The following is a 22956-nucleotide window of genomic DNA, read 5'->3' as shown; positions in this document are numbered from 1 at the left end:
AGAGGGAAAATATAATCAATGGTGCTGTGATGCTATTAATTCACCTAACCTAGTAGTCAGCTTGCTTACAGTGTTAAAATGCTTCTCCTTCTCCTTCTCCTTCTCCTTCTCCTTCTCCTTCTCCTTCTCCTTCTCCTTCTCCTTCTTCTCCTCCTTCTCCTTCTCCTCCTCCTCCTCCTTCTCCTTCTCCTCCTCCTCCTCCTCCTCCTCCTCCTCCTCCTCCTCCTTCTCCTCCTCCTCCTCCTCCTTCTCCTCCTCCTCCTCCTTCTCCTCCTCCTCCTTCTTCTTGTTTAATATTTATACCCCACACATCTGGATGGGGAAAAGGCTGAGTTGCAAATAAATTCAGTGGAATTAGGAGGAAAGAGGAAGGAATAGTGACATTTTCCAAAAGTCAGACACTGTAGGCCAGGTGTTGGGATGAGCAATTTGGAACTAGGTGTATAGGACATAAAGTGGCAATGAAGGATTACCGAAATTGTTAAGAGCTGCTATCTATAGCATCACAGAAGTTCAGGAAGAACTGAGAAACTGTGAGGTATCAAAACTGCAAAGGCTATCAAGAAATTGGGTTCAGGATGGGACATGACTAAAAGCTGCGGCCTTAGAGAAGACATGGAGACAGGAGATGGAAAAAATATTTTGAGTGACCAAAATTGGGGTCTTTAACAGACATGCTAAGACATAAAAAGGGAGAAGTTGACTAGTTTTGGACCCTCAGCAAGACTCCAGGGAGCATGGGCTAAGGTGAGATCATGAAAGGAGGCTTTATATGACATCAAAAATAAGGATTGTCCAGTCATAATGCCTAAAATTCAGATGTCATAATGACTTATCTCGTTTTTGAAACTCTAAGAGGTATGCCTCAATCTCATGAAAGGTCTTCTCTTCTCTTCTGACTGAGAGGTCCCACTTTCAGAGGTGACAAATGTCTATTCTGCTTTAATATCGTGATTGTTTAAGCTCTGGCAGTGTGTGGGAAGTTTCATTTTTCTTGCTAAATAATAAACTAAATAATATAATAAACTAAATTATTTCTTGCTAAACAATAAGTGCCTTTATATACATTTGTCTGTGTTCCATATTTACCCTGGTCCAGTTGATGTGCCTGCTATTCCACTCACCTCCAGGTTGCAGGAGTTGCTGGGTGTGCTTTTTTAAGCGCTGTAGCCTCTTTGCAGTTCTTGAATAATCATTAAACAGAACAGACAGATTCTTTCAGTGGAAGCAGACAGAACTAACACTTCAATGCTATTCACTGGCCTCTAATTCTCTGTAGATGTCACCACCGAGACAGCCAATGATGCATTTAGTAGCTCTTTAGGAAGCATAAGACGGCGCCTTGAAGGCTGCTGCATAATGACTCTTGAAGAAGATATGCAGAAATGGAGTTAGAGCTGTTCTGCACAGCTAGACAAAATATGACCTGGTTTCACTACTTTTCCTTTACTTCTGCAAGCTCTGATTATAGTATTATATCCAATCCGCATTGTGGATGGAGGAGAAAGTCTAGTTTAGCGTGGACAGAGTGCTGACCCACTGTTCCCATTTGCCCTCTTGCACCCCCCCCCCCAAAAAAAACCTGATGGTTTGTGTGCTGGAGCACAGGAATGGGGAACAAGCAGCTTCTAAGGGTTTTTTTTTATTTTATTTAAAAAAATGAACGAAACAATTGCTAGGGGGAAAGAGTGAGTTGTCTTGCTCCTGCTAACACTTTCATGAATATTCAAGAGATGTCTGTAACATTTCCAGAAGCGCTTTCTATATGGCAATGGCAATAAGCACTGGGTGCACTTTCTGGGATGCCACCTTATCACATTTCTCCCAGGTGCAAAACATAGCACTCTGAGTGGTTCACAGAATGTGATATTCCTCTAACTGAAGCTCAACTTTGAGAGAAGACATGGGAAGCAAAAAATGCACTTCTCAATCAAGTGGAAAGACCATTATTATACACATTGTACCTCTAATATAGTGGGAGCCTGTGTGGTGTAGTGGTTAAGAGCGATAGACTCGTGATCTGGTGAACCGGGTTTGGGTCTCCGCTCCTCCACATGCAGCTGCTGGGTGACCTCGGGCTAGTCGCACTTCTCTGAAGTCTCTCAGCCCCACTCACCTCACAGAGTGTTTGTTGTGGGGGAGGAAAGGAAAGGAGAATGTTGGCCGCTTTGAGACTCCTTCGGGTAGTGATAAACCGGGATATCAAATCCAAACTCTTCTTCTTTAGAAAAGGGAAGGAAGATATTGGAGAACAAAGTTATTGATTGTCCATATGAATTCAAATTGAAGCACCCAGCCCTTCTTCCCTCAGAAAGTGGATGTTGGATCTAGTTGTTGTGCTACCCTTGGGTGGGGGGCTCATTGGCCCCCTACCTATGCATTAATTCTATTTTCTGTTTCCTAGGAAACATGTGGGCACAATCATGGTCAAACATCTTTGAACTCGTCATGCCCTACCCCAACGCGATCAAAGTGGATGCAACACCCGCCATGAAAAGCCAGGTTGGTGCAGCTAGGTTTTTATTCAATTATTATTTGAAACGGTTTCTCTTGGGGACTAGCCTGAACTTTCATCCTGTTTAGAAGCTCCCCAGGGCAAAAATCTGAGTGAATTATTTAGCAGCTTTTTAAGGTGAGGCTCAAGGTTGTTGAGTTGTTGAAGTAGCATCCAGTTCCCATTAACTGTACTGAAACTTTTAGCTCTCAAGGAGGGTGCTTCGGAGAACATGTAGAATGCCTTTTCTTGATATCTACCCAGCCTAGTATCCACAGTTCCAGGCCAGGAAAGGAGATTCCAGGTGGGCCAGAAACAAACCACTAGTTTGCTGCCCTTAGTTTCTGCTTCTCTCTGTACAATCGTACCTTGGTTTTCGAACAGCTTAGTTCTCAAACGTTTTGGCTCCCGAACACCGCAAACCCAGAAGTGACTGTTCCAGTTTGCGAATGCTCTTTCGGAAGCTGAACGTCCAATAGGGCTTCTGTGGCTTCTGATTGGCTGCAGGAGCTTCCTGCAGCCAATCAGAAGCTGTGGTTTCCGAATGTTTTGGAAGTCGAACGGACTTCCGGAATGGATTCCGTTCGACTTCCAAGGTATGACTATATTTTGTTGTGTATCTGACATACAGCATTGTGAATTCTTGGTGCATGTAACAGCCCAGCCAGACCTGTAGGAACCCCAAATCTGCTCACCTGCAGCTATCGAGAGGAAGGTCTTTTAGACTTTGCAAAACCTTTATGGAAATGAGATTCCGCAGAAGTAGGGCAGGCCCCAAGGATGACTTCCTTAGTGCTTTTGTACATGGGTGTTTTTAGATTATGGGAATGTTTAGGGAAAGGACAGAGAACCTTTTCCAACTCAATAGCTGCATCCCCTTCTGTGCAACCTTCATGGGACCAAATGTCATTGGTGAGCAGGCCCAGAGGCAAACGTGGGTAGAGCAATTTGTACAATAGGCTTGTTTCCACACACACACACACCCTTCTCTGTCCTTCATTCAGGTAAGCAAGAGGCATTATCAGAGTTCAATGACACATTCCAGCCAGTGGGGAGAAACACCCAAGGATGCTACAAAGCAGGGGCATGTTAGGGATACACCTGAGGAAAGGGTGTGGCCTAGCAAGAATATTGGGGGCCAGATGGAGAAGTGTGGAGGGCTGTATTCCGCCCTTGATTTAGGGTTCAGCTCTACACCCCATCAGTCTGATACCTCATCTGTCAACATATCACATTCCTGATTTTCCATGCCAAATACAGTGGTACCTCAGGTTAAGTACTTAATTCGTTCCGGAGGTCCGTTCTTAACCTGAAACTGTTCTTAACCTGAAGCACCACTTTAGCTAATGGGGCCTCCTGCTGCTGCCATGCTGCTGGAGCACAATTTCTGTTCTCATCCTGAAGCAAAGTTCTTAACCCGAGATACTATTTCTGGGTTAGCGGAGTCTGTAACCTGAAGCGTATGTAACCTGAAGCGTATGTAACCCGAGGTACCACTGTATTTTGCAGATCTTTTTTCCTGTTTTCAGCTAGCATGTAACATTACGCTGCAGCAAAAGCAGGAAGAATCCAGCCAGAGGGGGCAAGCCTTTCACAATGACCTTGCAGGTTCCACGCGACTGTTAATTTCAGGGTCATGCGTTCGAGCCCCACATTCAGCAAAAGATCCCTGCATTGCATGGGGTTGGATTGGATGACCCTCACGGTCCCGATTCTATGTGCTCTTCGTCCATCTCTCTGCTGGTTTTTCAGCTTGCCTCTTCTACACTTGCTCTCCTTTCTGCAGGGCTGGACACCAAAGAAGATGTTTGAACAATCTGACAGCTTTTTCCAATCCCTGGGTCTCATCCCTATGCCACCTGAGTTTTGGGAAAAGTCTATGCTGGAGAAGCCAACAGATGGGAGGGACGTGGTGTGCCATGCCTCAGCCTGGGACTTCTTCAACCGCAAGGACTTCAGGTGCTTCTGTGGTGACTGGGTGTAGAAGGGCTGTAGGCAGTAGAGTCTTCTTTGTCCCTCCACTGCCATGGGCCTGTGGTCATGCATTTTACCACCATCTTGACCCTTGGGTAGATCCATAAAGGGGAGGCTTTCCTCTTACCCTCCTGTGCTTTGGCTGCCAGTGTGGTGTAGGGGTTAAGAGCGGTGGACTCGTAATCTGGTGAACCGGGTTTGCTTCCCCGCTCCTCCACATGCAGCTGCTGGGTGACCTTGGGCCAGTCACACTTCTTTGAAGTCTCTCAGCCCCACTCAGCTCACAGAGTGTTTGTTGTCGGGGAGTAAGGGAAAGGAGATTGCTAGCCGCTTTGAGACTCCTTTGGGTAGTGATAAAGCGGGATATCAAATCCAAACTCTTCTTCTTCTTCTTCTGGCAGAGGGAGAGAGTTTACCCCCACTGCCACGTAACAATCTCCTTTCCCCCCCGAAGAGATATTGCCTTCTCTTTTCCTGAAGTTGGTTGTTTGCTTCTCCAGGTCACCACATAGGTGGACCATGGGACTTGCTATGCACCACTCTGCATAGGACTCTCCCCAAAATCAGGGTGTACATGCCCCCCCCCCCGCATTTCCACCTGCACCAATGCCACATCTTTTCTGGGTTTAGATACAGCTCTGTTTCCCACCCTTGTCTGCTGGGCTGTTTGCTGTAGTGCTCCAGAAAGATCCAGGGTTCAGGTGGGTTGTTCAGCTTTGGGTCAGGTAAGCGAGAGAGAAGGAGGCAGACGTCTTCATTGCAATTTGTGGCTCAGTTCACTTGCATAAATCATCTGGCTGCATAAATCATCTGGAGCCATTGCTCTATTAAAAAAATCTTTCAGCAATCTGCCTGCTCTCATGGCTGACTCTCGGTTGGCTGGTGAGTGAACTAAATTGGCTGTTCATCTTTTCCAACTCTAAATTTCCCTTCTATTTCACTTTCCCTTCTATTATTTTACATGGACGTGACACCTTTCCCCCATATTTCTCTTGCTTCAGGATTAAGCAATGCACCTCTGTGAATATGGATGACTTAATAACAGTTCATCACGAGATGGGCCATGTCCAGTACTTCCTGCAGTACAAGGACCAACCCATCTCGTTACGTGATGGGGCCAACCCAGGATTTCATGAAGCCATCGGAGATGTCATGGCCTTGTCGGTGTCTACCCCAAAGCACCTGTACAGCATCAAGCTGCTTAATCAGGTGGAAGACAACCCAGGTAAGCAGGAGGGGACCACATGGAGACACTTAGTTGCAAAGTGCTCTCAGCAGCAATTCTTTAGAATTTTTGAGCTTTGTAAAACACCAGAGTTCATGATATCTATAATCTGCCAAAGCGGTGATTGAAATGGACATATGCTTCCCAGAACCAAGTCTCAACACACTTTGCCCCAGATCCCACAGACTCAAAAGCAGGGATGCACTTAACCATTGTTGTGTTGCCTTTTGACCCAGATTGGCTTTTCAAATTGGCTCGGAATAAACTGAATTATAGAGGGACGCAGGTGGTGCTGTGAGTTAAACCACAGAGCCTAGGGCTTGCCAATCAGAAGGTCGGCGGTTCGAATCCCCGCGACGGGGTGAGCTCCCATTGCTCGGTCCCTGCTCCTGCCAACATAGCAGTTCAAAAGCACGTCAAAGTGCAAGTAGATAAATAGGTACCGTTCCGGCAGGAAAGTAAACGGCATTTCCATGCGCTGCTCTGGTTTGCCAGAAGCGGCTTAGTCATGCTGGCCACATGACCTGGAAGCTGTACACCGGCTCCCCCGGCCAATAAAGTGAGATGAGCACAGCAACCCCAGAGTCTGCCACGACTGGACCTAATGGTCAGGGGTCCCTTTACCTTTACCTTAAACTGAATTAGACATCATAAATGTTGACTGACTAGCCCTTGTTTAAGCATATAATGTAGGCATAAGATTGGTTGTGGGAGCTTGTGGGATTTAGGAATTTGATAAATAAGGTGTTGGGAGGTAAAGGGTGGGATACATGGAATGTAGTAAGACCACCAGGAGAGATGGGGCAGAAGGTTAAGAACTGGGGTCTAAGACTCTTCTTGTTACTTTCTTTCTCCTGGCCAGAGAGTAACATCAACTACCTGATGAGCATCGCACTAGATAAGATAGCCTTCCTACCCTTTGGCTACTTGATGGACCAGTGGAGATGGAAAGTGTTTGATGGGCGCATCCCATATGAGGAGTACAATCAACAATGGTGGAGTCTTAGGTGGGTACTGGGTAGCTGCCTGGAGAAGGAAACTATCTGAAAATTTGGTTGTGCTTCATGATGGATGAGTTCTGCCCATATGTTTATGCTGGGAGCAAGCTTTTTTAAAAATAATAATAATAATATTTATTCAAAATTTTGAAAGTTACAAAAAGAAAAAAAGAAAAAGAAAAAGAAAAAAGACAGAAAAAATACAATCATTTAAAAAAGAAAAAGAACAAATTAAACCTTTACATAGCTTTCTTCCTTTACTTATTTCCTTGACCTCCTCACACTTCCCATTTTTGTATTCTAGTTCAAGCTATTATTTCAGCAAATCCTTCCAACCTTGTTTTTATCTTAATAATTTGTTTTAATATACTGTAGTTTTACGTTCTCTCTTTCATCAATTCATTTTTACTTAATCCTTTATATCATTTCTGCCAAAACCACATAATTTTCTTTTTCCAACATGTTTCTAACAATCCTTAATTTTACAATATTTTTGAAGATAAACTTTAAATTTTTTCCAATCTTCTTCCACCGACTCTTCTCCTTGGTCCCGGATTCTGCCAGTCATCTCAGCCAGTTCCATATATTCCATCACCTTCGTCTGCCATTCTTCCCAGCTTTATCCATATTTGTTGACACCACTCCATTCATATCTCCCATCAAGATCATATTGTAGTCTAAATAGTCCAATAAAATTTCATGCAATTTCTTGAAAAATTCCGATTTCCCCTCATTCGGTGCATAGATACCTACTATCAAAAACTTCTCTCCTTGTAATTGAATTTCAATTGCGACAAATCTTCCTTGGTCATCTTTAAATAAAAATTTCGGTGACAGGCTTTCCTTTGCATAAAGTACTACTCCTCTTTTCTTAACTTTATCTGATGAAATAAATTCCTCTCCTAATCTTTTATTACTCAGAATTTTCCGATGTAGCCTTGTCACATGTGTTTCTTATAGGCAAATCAGGTCCAAATGTTCTTTTTTTAATATATGAAATACTCTCCCCCTCTTTTCCGGGGAGTTTAGTTCATTCACATTCCAACTTAATGCTTGCAGTGTCATGATGTAATTACTCTGCTTCTCCTCCAACAGCGCCCAGTAGTTTGTCTATATCAGTCGGTGGCGTTGGTTTCCCTTTTTTTGGTGAGCTCTTGTCCAAAGCTTCTGGCTCTTGGGAGCAAGCTTGACTCAGAACTGAGTGGAGGGTGAAGAGCAAACATGGCCTGGTTTCTGAAAATGTGGGTAGAACATTGCTGACTTTCCCCAGGTGGTGTTCAAGGTCAAAATGGAGCCTACCTTACTGGGGGTTGCCCAGGGTGCTACTTTGGAAGTTATTCCCCTTCCAGACATGCCCATGGTGTGTATATTCTGGCCACAGATAATCTAGGGTAGAATCTGTGGCCCTCCAGATGTTGGATTCCATTTCCCTTCTGCTCCAGCCAATGTTGGAGGAGATGGAAGTTGTAATCCGGTCACCCCAGAGGTGCCACATCCCTGCTCTATGGGATGAAGAAAGTATTGAAAGTAGGGCTCTTTCTAGGGCAAATAAAACCAAACCAGTAATTGTGGAAATAGGTTGGTGACGATCTGAAGAAAAGCAAGCCCCTCCAGCTACACAATGGCCCTATCCTGTTCCAAAGCAAGACATCTGCTCCTCCGGAGCAAGGGTAGAGCAAGGAACCTTTTTTACCTTGTGGGTCATAGGCCAGGGGTGAGCAGGGTCAGAGGCATATGTGGGTGGAACAATGACTACTTTATGGGCACGCAGAAGCCAGAGGTTCCTAGACACAGAGACACAAACAGGCAGCAATTAAGCACGATTCAAGGGAATATTCCAGCAACACAAAAGCACTCAAGAGAGGTGTGGCCCAGAAAGAGCCCAAGAAGCTATAGAGAAGGGCCTGGAAGGGCTGTGTTTGGTCCCTAGACTTCAGGTTCTCCCATCCTTGTTCTAGGTTGGATACCCTGTGAGATCAGCACTCAGTGTTGGTTTTTGGCTGGTGATTTCTTTCTCTGGAGAGCCAGTGTGGTGTGGCGGTTAAGAGCGGTGGACTCGTAATCTGGTGAACCGGGTTCGCGTCTCTGCTCCTCCACATGCAGCTGCTGGGTGACCTTGGGCTAGTCACACTTCTCTGAAGTCTCTCAGTCCCACTCACCTCACAGGGTGTTTGTTGTGGGGGAGGAAGGGAAAGGAGAAGGGTAGCTGCTTTGAGACTCCTTCGGGTAGTGATAAAGCAGGATATCAAATCCAAACTCTTCTTCTTCTCTCCCTCTCCTCCTTTTATCCCTACTGCATAGGTTGAAGTACCAAGGTTTATGTCCTCCTGTGCCAAGATCAGAAGAAGATTTCGACCCAGGGGCTAAATTCCACATTCCTGCAAATGTCCCATATGTCCGGTAAGGAGGTGATTTCCTGCTTAGCCTGAGTTATTTAGAAAAGGTTAGGCCAGAGTGTCCCGTCTTAAGGGCTGTTTCATTTGAATACAGTCCAAGAGATGATGAAGAGTAGAGATAAAATAAAAACGGATAAATATAAAGAATTAAGTAGGAAATTCCTATTGAAATGTTATAGAACCCCGGTGCAACTGGCATACATAGTTAAAGGATTGAGTCCTAAGTACTGGCACTGCGGTCAAGAGTTAGGGGTATATGCACATATGTGGTGGGAGTGTATTTGTGTGAAGGAATGTTGGCAAAAGATTATAACGGTTATTTCTGATGTATTTCAGGGAAAGATAGAAGTCAGTAGAGAAATGCTTATCTTAGGAATAGTGGGGAATAGTAAAATAGAAAGAAAAGAGCAAGATTGGTATAAAATTATCATCTTAGCTGGTATGCTTGTTATTGCATCAGGATTGAAAGAAAAGGATAAATGGAAAAATGGAATGACTATGTTTTTGAATATATACAGTCTGATATATTTGAACAGGTAATGACGGAAGATACATGGGAAAACAAATGTCAAGAGATTTTGAATAAATGTACAAGTTATAGGAATTGGATAGCACGGGGGGAAGCCAACCCAAGCATCCAAATTAGAATGCATAATATGTGCACATGGTTAAAGATTTGAAAAGAGAACAATTTGAGGGGGGAGGGGTTAAAGGGGAGGGAGGAAGGGGGGAAAAATTAGGATAAATGAGTAGGGACAAAAGAATATACTGTTATGCATAAGTAATAGGAGGATGATTTTGATGTATGTTATAGTTAGATTTTCGACCAAAGGATTTTTTTGTAAGTTGTTTGACGTCCCTGGATGTAAGTATGATTATAAAGAAGAAGAGGGGGTGCCGGGAGCACAGTGTGACCTTGGACCTCCCATTCACCTGTTCCATCTCTCTTCCAGATACTTTGTCAGTTTCATTATCCAGTTCCAGTTCCACCAGGCCCTGTGCAATGCTGCTGGCCACACAGGACCCCTGCACAAATGTGACATCTACCAGTCTAAGAAAGCTGGGACAATCCTAGCGTGAGTAACAAGTCACATCTGCTGGGTGGGGCTACACTGTAAGACCCTACCACTGTAAGACTCTACTTTCCAAACTGTGTCACAACACGTTAAGAGTGTCAGCTGCTGCAGTGTGGAGGTGTGTCACGCAAATGCTACCTGCGCGGCTCCCAGGGCTGGGAAGGGGTTAGTTTAACACCTCTGGTTTGCTAGTAAAAAGTGAATTACTGTGTCCCAAAATGATGTGTGTCTGAAATGTGTGCCGCCGACATGAAAAGTCTGGAAAGCTCTGCTCTGACCCTTTGGTTAGAAGCTTCGGGTATCAGTCCCCTGGGGCCCTCTCAGTCCTTTGGGTGTTCCTGTTTTGACTCACAATGCCCCTTTAAAAAAAGAAAGAGTCCAATTGCTCAGGAAAAAGTCTGTGCTCTCCGACCACAGCTGCGCGGCTTCACTCCACAGAAGAAGCAATCGACTCTCAGCACTGCGCCACTCACCCCGTCCCATTCCAGAGCCTTTAAAAAGGCTCTTTCGCTGTTCGGGGGGGGCGCAAATGGTGCCCGCTGAGTCCCCACGCTCACAGGCTTCACCCGCCTGCTATTCTCGAGGGTCCCCGCTTTGCCGCAGCGGCAGGACCCGATCCCGTGGAGCTGATCCCTCCGGAGCTCAGAGGGAATCCGCCATTAGTCGTTGGCGCTAACCCGGAAGTCCCGGAAGAAAGAAAGAAAATCGATGTGGAAATATGGAGAACTGAACAATGAGAAACGGAGCGAAATTGACATATCCACAGCCCATCCTGACTTGGGTGTAGTAGGACCTGTTACAATTCTAGGTCTTGCAATTCTGCATAAGACCCACAACTTGGCAGCACTGCAAAATTGAATTCTGCTGGGGGGCTGTCAGGATGCTGTCAGCGGCTCCCAGCTGGTTGCCCAGGGAAGTATAAAGACAAGGAAAAGCTTCTTACAGTCCTTTTATTTCAAACTGTACAGAGAGAGGCTATAGAACCCAGCCTCTTGGATAATGGCATTGTCCTGAGTGAACCCCCCACCCCCATCTCTCCTACTTCCTCATTCATCATTCTCATCGTCTCCTCTATGGGTGCTGCTACGTGACCTCTGTCTTTGAGCTCTTTGCTCTCCTACTTTTAAGGCTCTCCGGGTTCTGGGAGATGGTGGGTCTGGAATGTTTTCTAATGACAACGTGTCAGCTGGGTGTTGTTCTGTCTCTCCCATTATTTCCCAGCTTTACCCCTCATCTGCTTCTGAGCTGCAACTTCCCTCAACCCCCTGTTGTAAATCTATACTGTCTTCCTCTTTCTCCTCCCCGGAAGGGTCAGTCCCTGACATCTGCTAAAGGAGCTGAAATATACTCGGAGTCAAGTGTGGATTTCATGCTCTTTATTCAGCTCATAGTAGTGCGGAATGAAAGTTCCCCCAAAATATCTGCTTTATATACATTATTTACTCAATGGGCCGCACGTGATTGGCTAATTCCGGGATTCACCTGTAGGCCAATCAGGTTGCAACTCAGTACATAACAGGAGCCCAGGGCTGTCTATCAGATGCTGGGAACAAAACAATATGAGGTAACATTACAGCCTGCCTGTTACATTCTCAGAGGGATCGATCTCACTGCAGTGAAAGACAGAGAGGCAGTTCTTAGGTTGTTGCAGCATGTCATCCACCCACTTCATGTCCTGTGTGTGAATGTGCACACCCACCCAACACACGTTTGTGTTGCTGTTTTGCTTTCCGCAGGAACGCCATGAAGCTGGGCTACAGCAAACCCTGGCCCGACGCCATGGAAGTTATCACAGGGCAACGCAACATGTCAGCTGCGGCCTTGCTGACCTACTTCCAACCGCTGACAGAGTGGCTCGCTAACGAGAACAAGCGAAACGGAGAGACTTTGGGCTGGCCAGAATATACCTGGATGCCCTCTGCGGGTACTGAAAGGCTCTGAAACGAGTCTTCCTCTCAAAAATCCCTATAACATGGAAATGGTGGGGGGGGGAGGGGAGGGGAGCAGGAGGCTCCCTCTCTTAATTTTATTAGCTCAAGGAACTGGCCCATGGAGGCCGTTCCTATACTCAAAGAATCACTAGACTGGACCACAGGTTTTGAAATAATTTAAGTGCATTGCAACTTAACCCCTCCTGGCTGAGGGCAAAGAGCTGTTGAGTCCTTTGCCATCCAAGCCATATTCCATTTGAGCTGCCCCCTTCCTTTTTTCTGTTTTTCTTGGTTCTCACCCAGGCCAGATGCAAGGGGATAACAGAGTCAATTTCCTCGGGATGTCATTGAGCAGCAGTGACGCCGCAGCAGGCCAGTGGACCTTGCTCATCATCGGGCTCTTCCTCTTCGTTACGACAATAGTTTTGGTGGCCAAATGCGTCATGAGCAGGCGAGGGGGCAAAGACGGCTTCGAAATGGAGCTGAAATGAGCTGGGGTGCTTCCAAACTGCTGTGCCTCTGTGTGTGAGTGTGCACGAAAAGACCGTGGGCGGCTGTGTGTGAGAGAGGAGTGCGCTGGTCCTAATGAGAGTGTGAATGCGAGTGTGTGTATGTGTATTCATAATGTGTTCAATGGACATGAACAGAAATGCAGATGAGCTGTGTGTTTGTGAAAGGTGCAGAGGCTGTCTTTATTTTACCCACAGGTCTGGAGAGAGTGTGAATGCATGTTTGTGTGCATATATACACAATGCATGCCTGCATACAAGGGTTCCATGACTAATGTGTGTATGCACATGTATGTAGATGGGTTGTGAGTACATGTACATGCATGTATCTGGTGTGTGTGTGTGGCCTAAGGCCTACTTCAGGTGTGGACAATTTACTCTGCACATGTACTGACAGATCTGGTGAGCTGCTGGGAGGGGCAGCCTCCCTGAAGCAGGCAATTGTGTCAACAGAGGCGTGAGAGGACTCTTCCTTCTAATTACTTCATCAAACCTTTTGATTATGCAAGAGCCAAAGCATTAAACAAAATCCCCACACAATTTTTTATTGTAAATATTTGGATTCTTGAAAGAAGAAAAAGGAAGAAGAGGAATGAAGAATCGGGCAAGGTGAATCAACATGGACTCAATGGGTTTCCTCAAGATTGGAATATATGCATGTGGGGAGCAGGTGAATTATATATGGACTATGGCCATTCTAGCAGGTTAAATGTTATGCAGCATTAAGCTGTGTTGGGCTTCTCCGAAAGCTGGAAGGACATTGTGTACGTTTTGCATCAGGCAGTTTAAAAAAAAAAAAAAAAAATCTGTTTGGTTCCTGGGTGGCAATTAAAATGAATCACAGTCTCCACAAATTTAGTGGCTCTGCCGTTTTATGATAAAGGGGAAGGGAACAGCACGAAATAGACTGCAAGCCAGCCATTGGCTCCTCAGAGAAGGTCTATATATGAGGAAAGAAAACAAAAATGTTGCTCCCTGGTTAAGTACACACACAGAGACACACCAGAAACTGGCAGCTTTCAGGAAATCTAGAACCCAAACACATTTTACAAAGGGTGTCTAGTTATGTTTTGCCTTGTTGCATCAGAAGCAGACACACCAAAAAGAGCCAGATTATTAGCTTAAAATCAGAAATGTCTACAATCTCAAAGGGTAACTTTTATCTCAGTCTAGTTGTGTTTTTGTGGTAGGGTTTTTTTGTTTTTTTGTTTTTTTTAAGTGAAGTCTGCTGTTCCTGAGTATGTGGTCGGACGGGGCGATGTATTCATTGTTTGCTGTTCCACAGACATTACTGATGGGAAACATTGCTTTAGGCGCTGTGTTTTGAGTCTGTCCCTTGCAAGAAAGTGAATTTGCTCTTAATCCTGACAGCCTGGACTTGAGAGGAAGAGGATTAAGCAAATGATTCCCCCCCCCCCCGGAGTCTGTTGATTAAAAGCACCATTGGGGCAGAGTTGCCACCATAAGGCTGCTTCCACACAAGGTGGACTGGGGCGGGGGCTTCCAAGGGAGACATCTGTGCTCATCTCTTCCTCCAGGGCAACAGGAAATGCTGCACCAGCCCAAACACAAGGAAGGCATACCTGTAGAGTGACTTGTGGCACAATACCAATGAATTTAAAATGGGTTGAATAATTGCATCAAAGAGCTGAAAGGGAATCAAAGGCAACCGAGCCAGTTCAGTGTATGTAGTCGAGACCAATGTGTGGCACACTGGTACCCCCAGAAAGCTGTGCGCAGATCAAATAACTCACCTGTCAGGGAACTGCCATCGGAGGAACAGGTGGTGGAAAGGCTCCAGGAGAATAGGAGAGATTCTGCAGCAGAAGAAGGAACCAGTAGGGGGAGAGCAGGAGCTCCGGCGGAAGGGGAGTCGGAGGGGAGGCTCTGGGATACTTCCAGTGAGAATAGTGAAGAGGTAACAAGACCCCCCTTAGGAACTCCCACCCTTCGCCGGAAACTGTCACGCAGAGAGTCCAGGAGGCGCATGTCCGTCAAACAGCTTTTATGCTGGAGTAAGTTCCGTAGACGCCCACTGTCAGATTCTACCAGCGACTGACGGAGTCATGCTTTGGGGGCTCCGTTAGTGACTCGGTTTGGTTGACCAGCCAAACCCCAGAGGGATCAAGCTTTTACGCACAAGCAGCTCATTATCCCATCACATCACCCAATCAAAAGAGCCACGCAGCACGTAACTTATTTGGCACATATGCCCAGTCAAATGACCCTCTGCTCTGATGCAGACAAGTACTATATATCTCTACTAGAGAAAAGAAGACTGTAATGACTTCTTCAGCTGTGATTCCTGGACCGGGTGATACTTGGGGTCCCTTTTAACTCCTTATTTCTATGATTCTGTGATCATTTGTTAAATCTTTCGAAGACAGAGGTCCTTTGGCTGGGAAGGGACGATATGGGATTGGGGGGGGGCAACTCCCATCTCTCCGTTAAGGGCTTGGGTGTAATCTTCGACACCTCCCTTTCCATGGAGGCGCAGATTGCAGCTATAACAAAGGCGGCATTTTTTTCATCTCCGCCAAGCTAAGCAGTTGGCTCCTTACCTCTCTCGCCCTGACCTAGCCACTGTGATCCACGTGACGGTCACCTCCAAGACTGGATTATTGTAACTCGCTCTATGTGGGGATGCCCTTGAGACTGACCCAGAAACTCCAGCGGGTGCAGAATGCCGTGGTGAGACTCCTTACGGGGTCCTCGCTGCGGGATCACATTCACCCGGTGCTATACCAGCTGCACTGGCTCCCGGTGGAATACAGGATCAGGTTTAAGGTGCTGGTTTTAACCTTTAAAGCCCTATACGGCCTAGGATCCTCGTACCTATGGGACCGCCTCTCCTGGTATGTCCCACAGTGGAACTTACGGTCTTCAAACAAAAACATCCTGAAGGTCCCAGGCCACAGAGAGGTTAGGCTGGCCTCAACTAGAGCCAGGGCTTTTTCGGCTGTGGCTCCAATCTGATGGAACGCTCTGTCACAAGAGACTAAGGCCCTGCAGGACTTGACATCTTTCTGCAGGGCCTGCAAGACAGAGCTGTTCCACCAGGCCTTTGGTCAGGGCACAGCCTGACTCCCTCCTTTGGCAATCTTCACAGAACTTTAGCCTAATGGTTGCCATCAAATTGAGTTGAATTAATTTTAATGAAATGATTTTAGAATGTTGTATTATTTTATTGTTGTTAGCTGCCCTGAGCCCGGCTTCGGCTGGGGAAGGCGGGATATAAATAAAATTTATTATTATTTATTATTATTTGGCAGTGATAAACCACTATCATCAAAGCAGGTCCCTGCTTGTAATTCTTTCTATGGCCATGAGATGTCCCCATCTGATTCTCCCCCTCTGCTGTACCACATTTGCTGCTAAAGGGAAGCATGACAGCTGTGAACTGAAACTGATAGAAGGGGAAGCTAGTTGGATGTTGGAGTGGGGGAAATAACACCATCATTATTCCTCAAGGCACAGACTACAGGCAGTAAAAGAGAATTGCCTTTGTCCTTTGCTCCCTACACCTGCTCGATGTTCCACAAGACTTGTGTCTATCCTAGAAGTTTGAGACCTGGCTTCTGACGGGGAACTCATTCCAGAAAGGTTCATAACTGTTCCCAAAGCAAGCTGCCCAGCAGCTTTCAACAGCACTGCAAGATAATGCCAATGCACCGAGAGAAATAATGAGCTTTGAAAACAGATTGCAGGGCTGAGTTGGAACTGTAAATTATGCAGGGGAAATCCTCAGGTGGAAGCTGGCAGGAGTTTAGTATTTCCTAGCTCATTTGGTAGAGCCTGAGACTCTTAATCTCGGGGTTGTGAGTTCAAGTCCTGCATTACAGGGGTTGGACTAGATGGCCCTCATGGTCCCTTCCAACTCTACAAGTCTATGATTCTATTAAATTGACAGGGTGTGTGCTGGATATTTTCCTGCCCTGCCACCCAAAAATGTAGCAAACATTTAAGCCAGCTGATTTATCAGAGAAAACTGCTTTATCTTTAAAACTGAGAAGTTGGAACCAAATTCCTTCTGGAGGAAAATAAAGTAAAATTTGGATAGTCAGGAGATTGAATATTTTCTGGACTGCAGGTGTTGGAGGAGGCAGGCAAGATGGAGATGGACATGATGAAAGAATCTGTTTTTCGGATGGTCTGCCTTTTCTCTTTACTCAGATTGAAATGAGGAATAACACCAGTGTGCTTTTTAGACTACATAAACACTGACTTGGGTTCGATGGTGGAAGAAAGATGGGATCTAAATGTAAGATATCTGCAAAAGTAGATTCTGGTTTCTGTTTCAAGCAGAAAGTCACAGGGCATAAAACGAACCAGCAATATTTCTTAAGCAGCCTTCCCTTCTTTTCACAAACCTTGATTTTGCAAACTTACAGGAGAATGAACCGAAACCACAGCTCCTGATAAATACAAATACATTCCTCTACTGCAAATACATTCACAACCCTGAGTACAACTGGCAGATACTAGACCTTTTTTTTTTTTGCATCTAATTGGACTGCTAAATAAACATATTATCTGAACATACTGGGGGGGGGGCTGCTCCTCTAAATGCTTCTCAGTCTGGTAAGACGGTTTGGATTCGTTTACTACAGAGTTTACAACCTTGAACTTCTAGCCTTTCATTTATATTTTATAAGATGCTTCCATCCTATCACCAAGTAACGGAAGAGAGAGAAAATTGCTCTAGACTGAAAAGCAATTCAGTGTTTAGTGCTTGATGATGAAACACAAACGGCTGCTCCCTTTAAAGGCTCCCTCTTGGCGGTCCCCCACCCCCACCTCTGCAAAGTGCAACGCTATTTCCAAGTCAAGATTAATTTAAGGGATCAGATGAGATATTCTGACCCTGGCCTCAGGTGGTGGTGGTGGGAGGAAACCCTCTCTGTTAAAATGCGGGTAACGTCTGAACTTCTAAAATCTGCCAACAAAAACTGTGTGGCATTATGGATGATAAGATTCTCTAGTTGCTGCCATTATCTTGCTGTTCATTCAAATGACCCCTTTGCAGTATCCTTGTTTAATATCTGCTGTGTCATCCATAATATGGCTCAACATCATACTACAACAATAGATTCCTTCCATTCTTCCAGTGCATAAAGAGGCAGGACTGATAGGCTGTTAATGATAATGCTTGAGTTAATTCATCTAGACTGAAAGCCACCAGTGCTGGATTTAGGGCAGTGTGCGTGCGTGCGCGCACACACACACACACACACACACACAATGTGCCGAGTCGAAGGGGCGCAAAATTCAAAAAAACCAACTACAACTGTACCAAAAGGAATTACTGCAAAAATAAGAAATATTGGGTGGAAGGGTGCCAAATTTTGGCCTCACACAGGGCTCCATATTACCAAAGCCTGCCCCTAGAGTCACACCCAAGGACCCTTGGAAAATTAAAGACAAGTGAAGGTTGACATAACCTTAGCATAGATACCATTATTTCTCTTTCAAAAATCTATCATGTTTATTTAAGATCATCACACACACCCCATACACTTTTCTACTTCTGCCCCCCTCCCACCCCACATCACTGCACATTAATAACTGGAAAAGTAAGCATTGTTTTGAAAGTTGTCTCCAGTACCGAGTGAGAGAACAACAGGTTGTGTCAAGGTCTGTTGGAATTTTCAGCTGCCATTTCGAGATTGCATTTTGCTTGTACCAAGATGCTTTTCAGCCCTACTGTGCTGAGCTATTTTCCCCAGGAATTACAATTTGGCTTGTAAGCTCCTTTTAGAAATGCAAAGATTTGCCCAAACCACTCCACTTACGGAAGGAGTGGCTTTGATTTCAGCTTGCTGGTTTACTTTGCTGACAGTAATGGGGTCTGTCGGGTTCACTGTGTAAACAGGATGCTTTCTCAAACATCCTGCCTTTTTCAACAGAAAAAAGGAAGGGGGAGGCTTTCAAGAGAAAGGGGGTAGTGAATGAAAAGAAGCAAAGAGGGAAATGAAAGGATTTGATGTGAGCGATGTATTGATCATGAATTTTCTCCACATTCTGCACACATCAGTTGTCTCTGCAGGCCCAGAAAACATGTAATGTAACCGCAGCAATAGAAAATCCGAAGAGACACAGAGAGTCAGTCATTTTGCCCATGGTTGCAATCCCTTGTGTTACCAATTTGTATGTATCCGAAGAAGATGTTGCGGGGGAGAACCAGTTTTTGAATTCCTGATTAGATGGTTCCAGGAAGGCAAGCAATTGAAAATGAAACTTCACGTTTTACTGGAAATCTGTGACCTGTAAAATCCATGCCCTTTGTGAATACAAATAGTTGTTTGGCTCAGTTATACAGTGGTACCTCGGGTTACATATGCTTCAGGTTACATACGCTTCAGGTTGCGGACTCCGCTAACCCAGAAATAGTGCTTCAGGTTAAGAACTTTGCTTCAGGTTGGAGTCTCCTTCTTTGGAGGTCTTTAAGCAGAGGCTTGACAACCATATGTCAGGAGTGCTCTGATGGTGTTTCCTGCTTGGCAGGGGGTTGGACTCGATGGCCCTTGTGGTCTCTTCCAACTCTATGATTCTAGGCTGAGAACAGAAATCATGCTCTGGCGGCGCGGCAGTAGCGGGAGGCCCCATTAGCTAAAGTGGTGCTTCAGGTTAAGAACAGTTTCAGGTTAAGTATGGACCTCCGGAACGAATTAAGTACCACTGAGGTACCACTGTAATATGTTTCGATATCAGGCATCTGTTTGACTAATTAGAAATATGCTTAGAGGTTAGTTCCACCTCCCTGATGATTTGGAGCTTACTTTAGAAACGTGCTAGTTGGTTTGGGCCAAAATTTAGACTTGGGTAGGGGAGAATTAACCTGAGGCTGTATATTCAGAAGCAAAACACTGGATACTTGTCTGTTTAGGATTTGCTGCAGGGGTGAAAAATCCCAGACACGCTAGGTGGCAGTATTGAGCTACTGGGGTTCATCACTGCCATAGTCAAGAATTCCAGCAGCAATAGGAAAGCGAGGCAAATAATTCTGGTATTTGTATTATTTTGCAAAAGGCAGCATGCCTAAAACTGTACTTGGGCTACCCCCAAATGCATACCTGCCCACCCCCCACACCTCCTCAAGCAATGCAGCAGAGGAATAAAAAGTTCCATGAGATAAAAAGCCAAAGCTACACTCTGACTGAAACGTGGCACTTGCTGTGGCCTCTGCTTCTGCGTTGAAGGCTAACATCAGAAGGTATCTGCCCCTCTTTTGTGTTTGTGAAGTGCCCTGGAATATTAATTGAAAGGATCCCTGGAAAACTGTAATGCAGAGATGGTAATGGACTGTAATTCGCGTAGACCAATTTCATGCCTGAAAAATTATGTAGTACAACAACTGAGAAAAGAAAGCATACCCTTAGAATGGCCATTCTTCTTCTGGCCTTTGGGCAAGGCAGAGAGGGGAGGAGTGCTCTGTAGAGTTTTCTCTCTTTCTATTGAAGGTCATTCTGAAGGAGAACCGCAGGAAGGACATTTTGGCAAGGAGGAGACTGCAGTGGCAGCGGCCTATTGGATCTGGTGTTGCAGGAGCTCCAGAAGGGGCAAGGAATGGAAGGGGTGAGTTAAATAAGGAGAAGTCATAAAACCTGGATCTGATGCCAAGGGAAGATGATTCTAATTGACCAGTGGGGACCTGCAACAAAGCACTGCAACACATCTCCAGCCCCTAACAAGAGTGCTTCTCAGGAAGTTGGGAACTGGTCCCTTATAGCACTATTAGAAATTCACAGAAGACATTTTCCTTTCCTTTCCCACCCTCCTAGAAACTTACCCAACAGTGTTATAAAGTCCTAAAGGGCTCAAGAGTCATGCTTGAGGGGAAGGGGATAGCATGGGCAGTAAGCTGGTGGTCCACTTGCACACCACCCGCAAAGAGGATCTACACCACTTTTCAAAGGATGGTGATACAAATTTGCATACAATTTGCATAAGCTAGTTCAAATGCATGGAGGCAAATTTATAAACCATTGCAAGTAGGTAAATTTTTCCAGAAGGCAAGACAATTAATTTCCCAGCCAAATCACACCGAATAATTAAAAAAAAACTTTAATTAATTTGCACCCCAGCCCATCAGTTCCTCTACAGTTAATTTGCTCCCAATTAATTCCCCTACCCAGATCCTGCTCCAAAATCATTTCCCTTCCAATTAACTGCCCCAGCTCATCAGTAACAGCTACCCACTTCCAATTAAGTAAATAAATAGGGTGCCTGGGTTTGCAAATCCATGGCAGGAGGTCTTACTGTGAGATGAGCTGGCTGGTAGGTGGTGGCCTTCCTTCGACTAAAAACTGAAATAATTCAAAGGCAAGCCAGCTGCTCCAACGCCATGCTGCAAATTGAGTCTTCAAATGCCTTTGGAAAAACGATGGCGCTTCCATTTCCAGGTGCATTGGATGGGAAAGAAATCCCTGCTCCTATGGGCTCAGCAGGGTAAACTTTTCTTCTATATCATGTCTCTGGAAATGGAAATTATATTGTTTCCCCAGGGGCTTCTGATGATTTTATTCATAGTGCAGCAGCTGAGCTGCCAGCATCCTGATTAATTAGCTTAAGACAAACAAACAGAAAACACCAGCCACCTCATCTTGCTCAGAGCATCCCAGCTCGCCAGATTTTTTTACCAGACATGAAGGGAAAGAGGCCATCAACCTTGACTGTGCAGGAAATGGCCATAGCTGAGTGGCAGAACATATGCCTTGTATGCAGGTTCAACCCTGCCTGAAACTCTGGAGAGCTGCTGGCAGCCAGTGTACAATTTGGAGCTACAGAGCTGTTCGACAGTGGAATTTGCTGCCAAGGAGTGTGGTGGAGTCTCCTTCTTTGGAGGTCTTTAAGCAGAGGCTTGACAACCATATGTCAGGAGTGCTCTGATGGCGTTTCCTGCTTGGCAGGGGGTTGGACTCGATGGCCCTTGTGGTCTCTTCCAACTCTATGATTCTATGATTCTAAGATGGACCACTGTGACTCAGTCTAAGGTAGCTTCCTATGGATGCAGGACTTTGTTGCATCTATGGTAGGACTGCACCAGCACCTCTGGATTCTGAACATCTGATCTTTCAAGTCATCTCAGTTAGCACTGGTGAGCAACTAAACCCTGACCCAAAGCTGGCCCTGTTAACTTTAGAGAATCCCTCAAATCCTTTGATGACCCACAAAGACCTGGTCACCCTATTGCTAGCTGTGGCATGGATGGAAGTTGCTCAGCATTGCGAGGACCAAATGGGATAGATGGGAAAGGCTTGGCATATAGAGCTCTCTGAGCATTTAATACAACGTAGACATGTGGTGCAAGGGCAGGTTAGGCATGACTCATTTGGTACCATTTGGTTCCCCTTTATCAGAAAACTAATTCAGATAGTAAGATCTGGGAGCAGCTGCCAGGACCATATAATACCAGTCCTAATGGATCTACGCTGGGTCCCGGTGTGTTTCTGAGCACAATTCAAAGTGTTGGTGCTGAGCTTTAAAGCCCTAAATGGCCTCAGCCCAGTATAATAATAATAATAATAATAATAATAATAATAATAATAATAATAATGATGTTATTTATACCCCACCCATCTGGCTGGGTTTCCCCAGCCACTCTGGGCGGCTTCCAACAGAATATTAAAATACAATAGTCTATTAAACATTAAAAGCTTCCCTAAACAGGGCTGCCTTCAGATGTCTTCTGATAGTCTGGTAGTTGTTTTTCTCTTTGACAGCTGGTGGGTGGGTGTTCCACAGGGTGGGTGCCACTACCGAGAAGGCCCTCTGCCTGGTTCCCTGTAACTTGGCTTCTCACAGCGAGGGAACTGCCAGAAGGCCCTCAGCACTGGACCTCAGTATACCTGAAGGAGTGTCTCCACCCCCATTGTTGAGTCCGGACACTGAGGTCCAACTACGAGGGCCTTCTGGTGGTTCCCTCATTGTAAGAAGTGAAGTTACAGGGAACCAGGCAGAGGGCCTTCTCGGTAGTCATGCCTGCACTGTGGAAAACCCTCCCTTCAGATATCAAGGTGATGAGTAACTATACAACATTCACAAGACATCTGAAGGCAGCCCTGTATCGGGAAGTTTTTAATGTTTGATGTTTTTATATGTGTTGGAAGTCGCCCAAAGCGGCTGGGGCAACCCAGCCAGAAGGGCAGGGTATAAATAATCAAATTATTGTTGTTGTTTATTGCTTGCTTGTAGTAATAGTAGCAGCAGCAGTTCCTGTTATCAGACCCCCTCCCCCCCCAGCTGCCCAGCTGCTTAGTCCTTGTTTTCATGGCTAGAGTCGTCACAGCTATCCATAGTTAAAAGTAGAAGTTGGCTAATGTGTCCTCTTTTTTTGCTCTCCAGAATATGGCA

At 45.4% G+C, this 22956-nt stretch overlaps 1 protein-coding gene and 1 long non-coding RNA gene across 2 annotated transcripts in view; one reads left to right on the top strand and one right to left on the bottom strand.

The window, feature by feature from the left end:
* Positions 1–13132, top strand: part of ACE (angiotensin I converting enzyme) — a 65273-nt gene extending 52141 nt beyond the window's left edge. The window contains exons 18-25 of the mRNA XM_081837607.1: positions 2405–2502; positions 4281–4453; positions 5470–5693; positions 6556–6700; positions 8993–9091; positions 10041–10163; positions 11900–12087; positions 12398–13132. Coding sequence (XP_081693733.1) covers positions 2405–2502; positions 4281–4453; positions 5470–5693; positions 6556–6700; positions 8993–9091; positions 10041–10163; positions 11900–12087; positions 12398–12585 — 1238 coding nt within the window. The 3' untranslated portion in view covers positions 12586–13132. The remainder of the gene's footprint in view (positions 1–2404; positions 2503–4280; positions 4454–5469; positions 5694–6555; positions 6701–8992; positions 9092–10040; positions 10164–11899; positions 12088–12397) is intronic.
* Positions 12844–15041, bottom strand: LOC309328308. The gene is made up of 2 exons (XR_014150760.1): positions 14771–15041; positions 12844–14357 (listed from the first exon to the last, which is right to left on the bottom strand). It is a non-coding gene; the product is annotated as an uncharacterized lncRNA (long non-coding RNA).
* Positions 15042–22956: the final 7915 nt, after the last annotated feature.

The sequence above is a fragment of the Podarcis erhardii genome (genome assembly GCF_964252035.2).
Source record: "Podarcis erhardii genome assembly, chromosome: 13".
Classification (NCBI taxonomy): Eukaryota; Metazoa; Chordata; class Lepidosauria; order Squamata; family Lacertidae; genus Podarcis; species Podarcis erhardii.
This window is presented reverse-complemented; position numbering and strand designations above follow the sequence as displayed.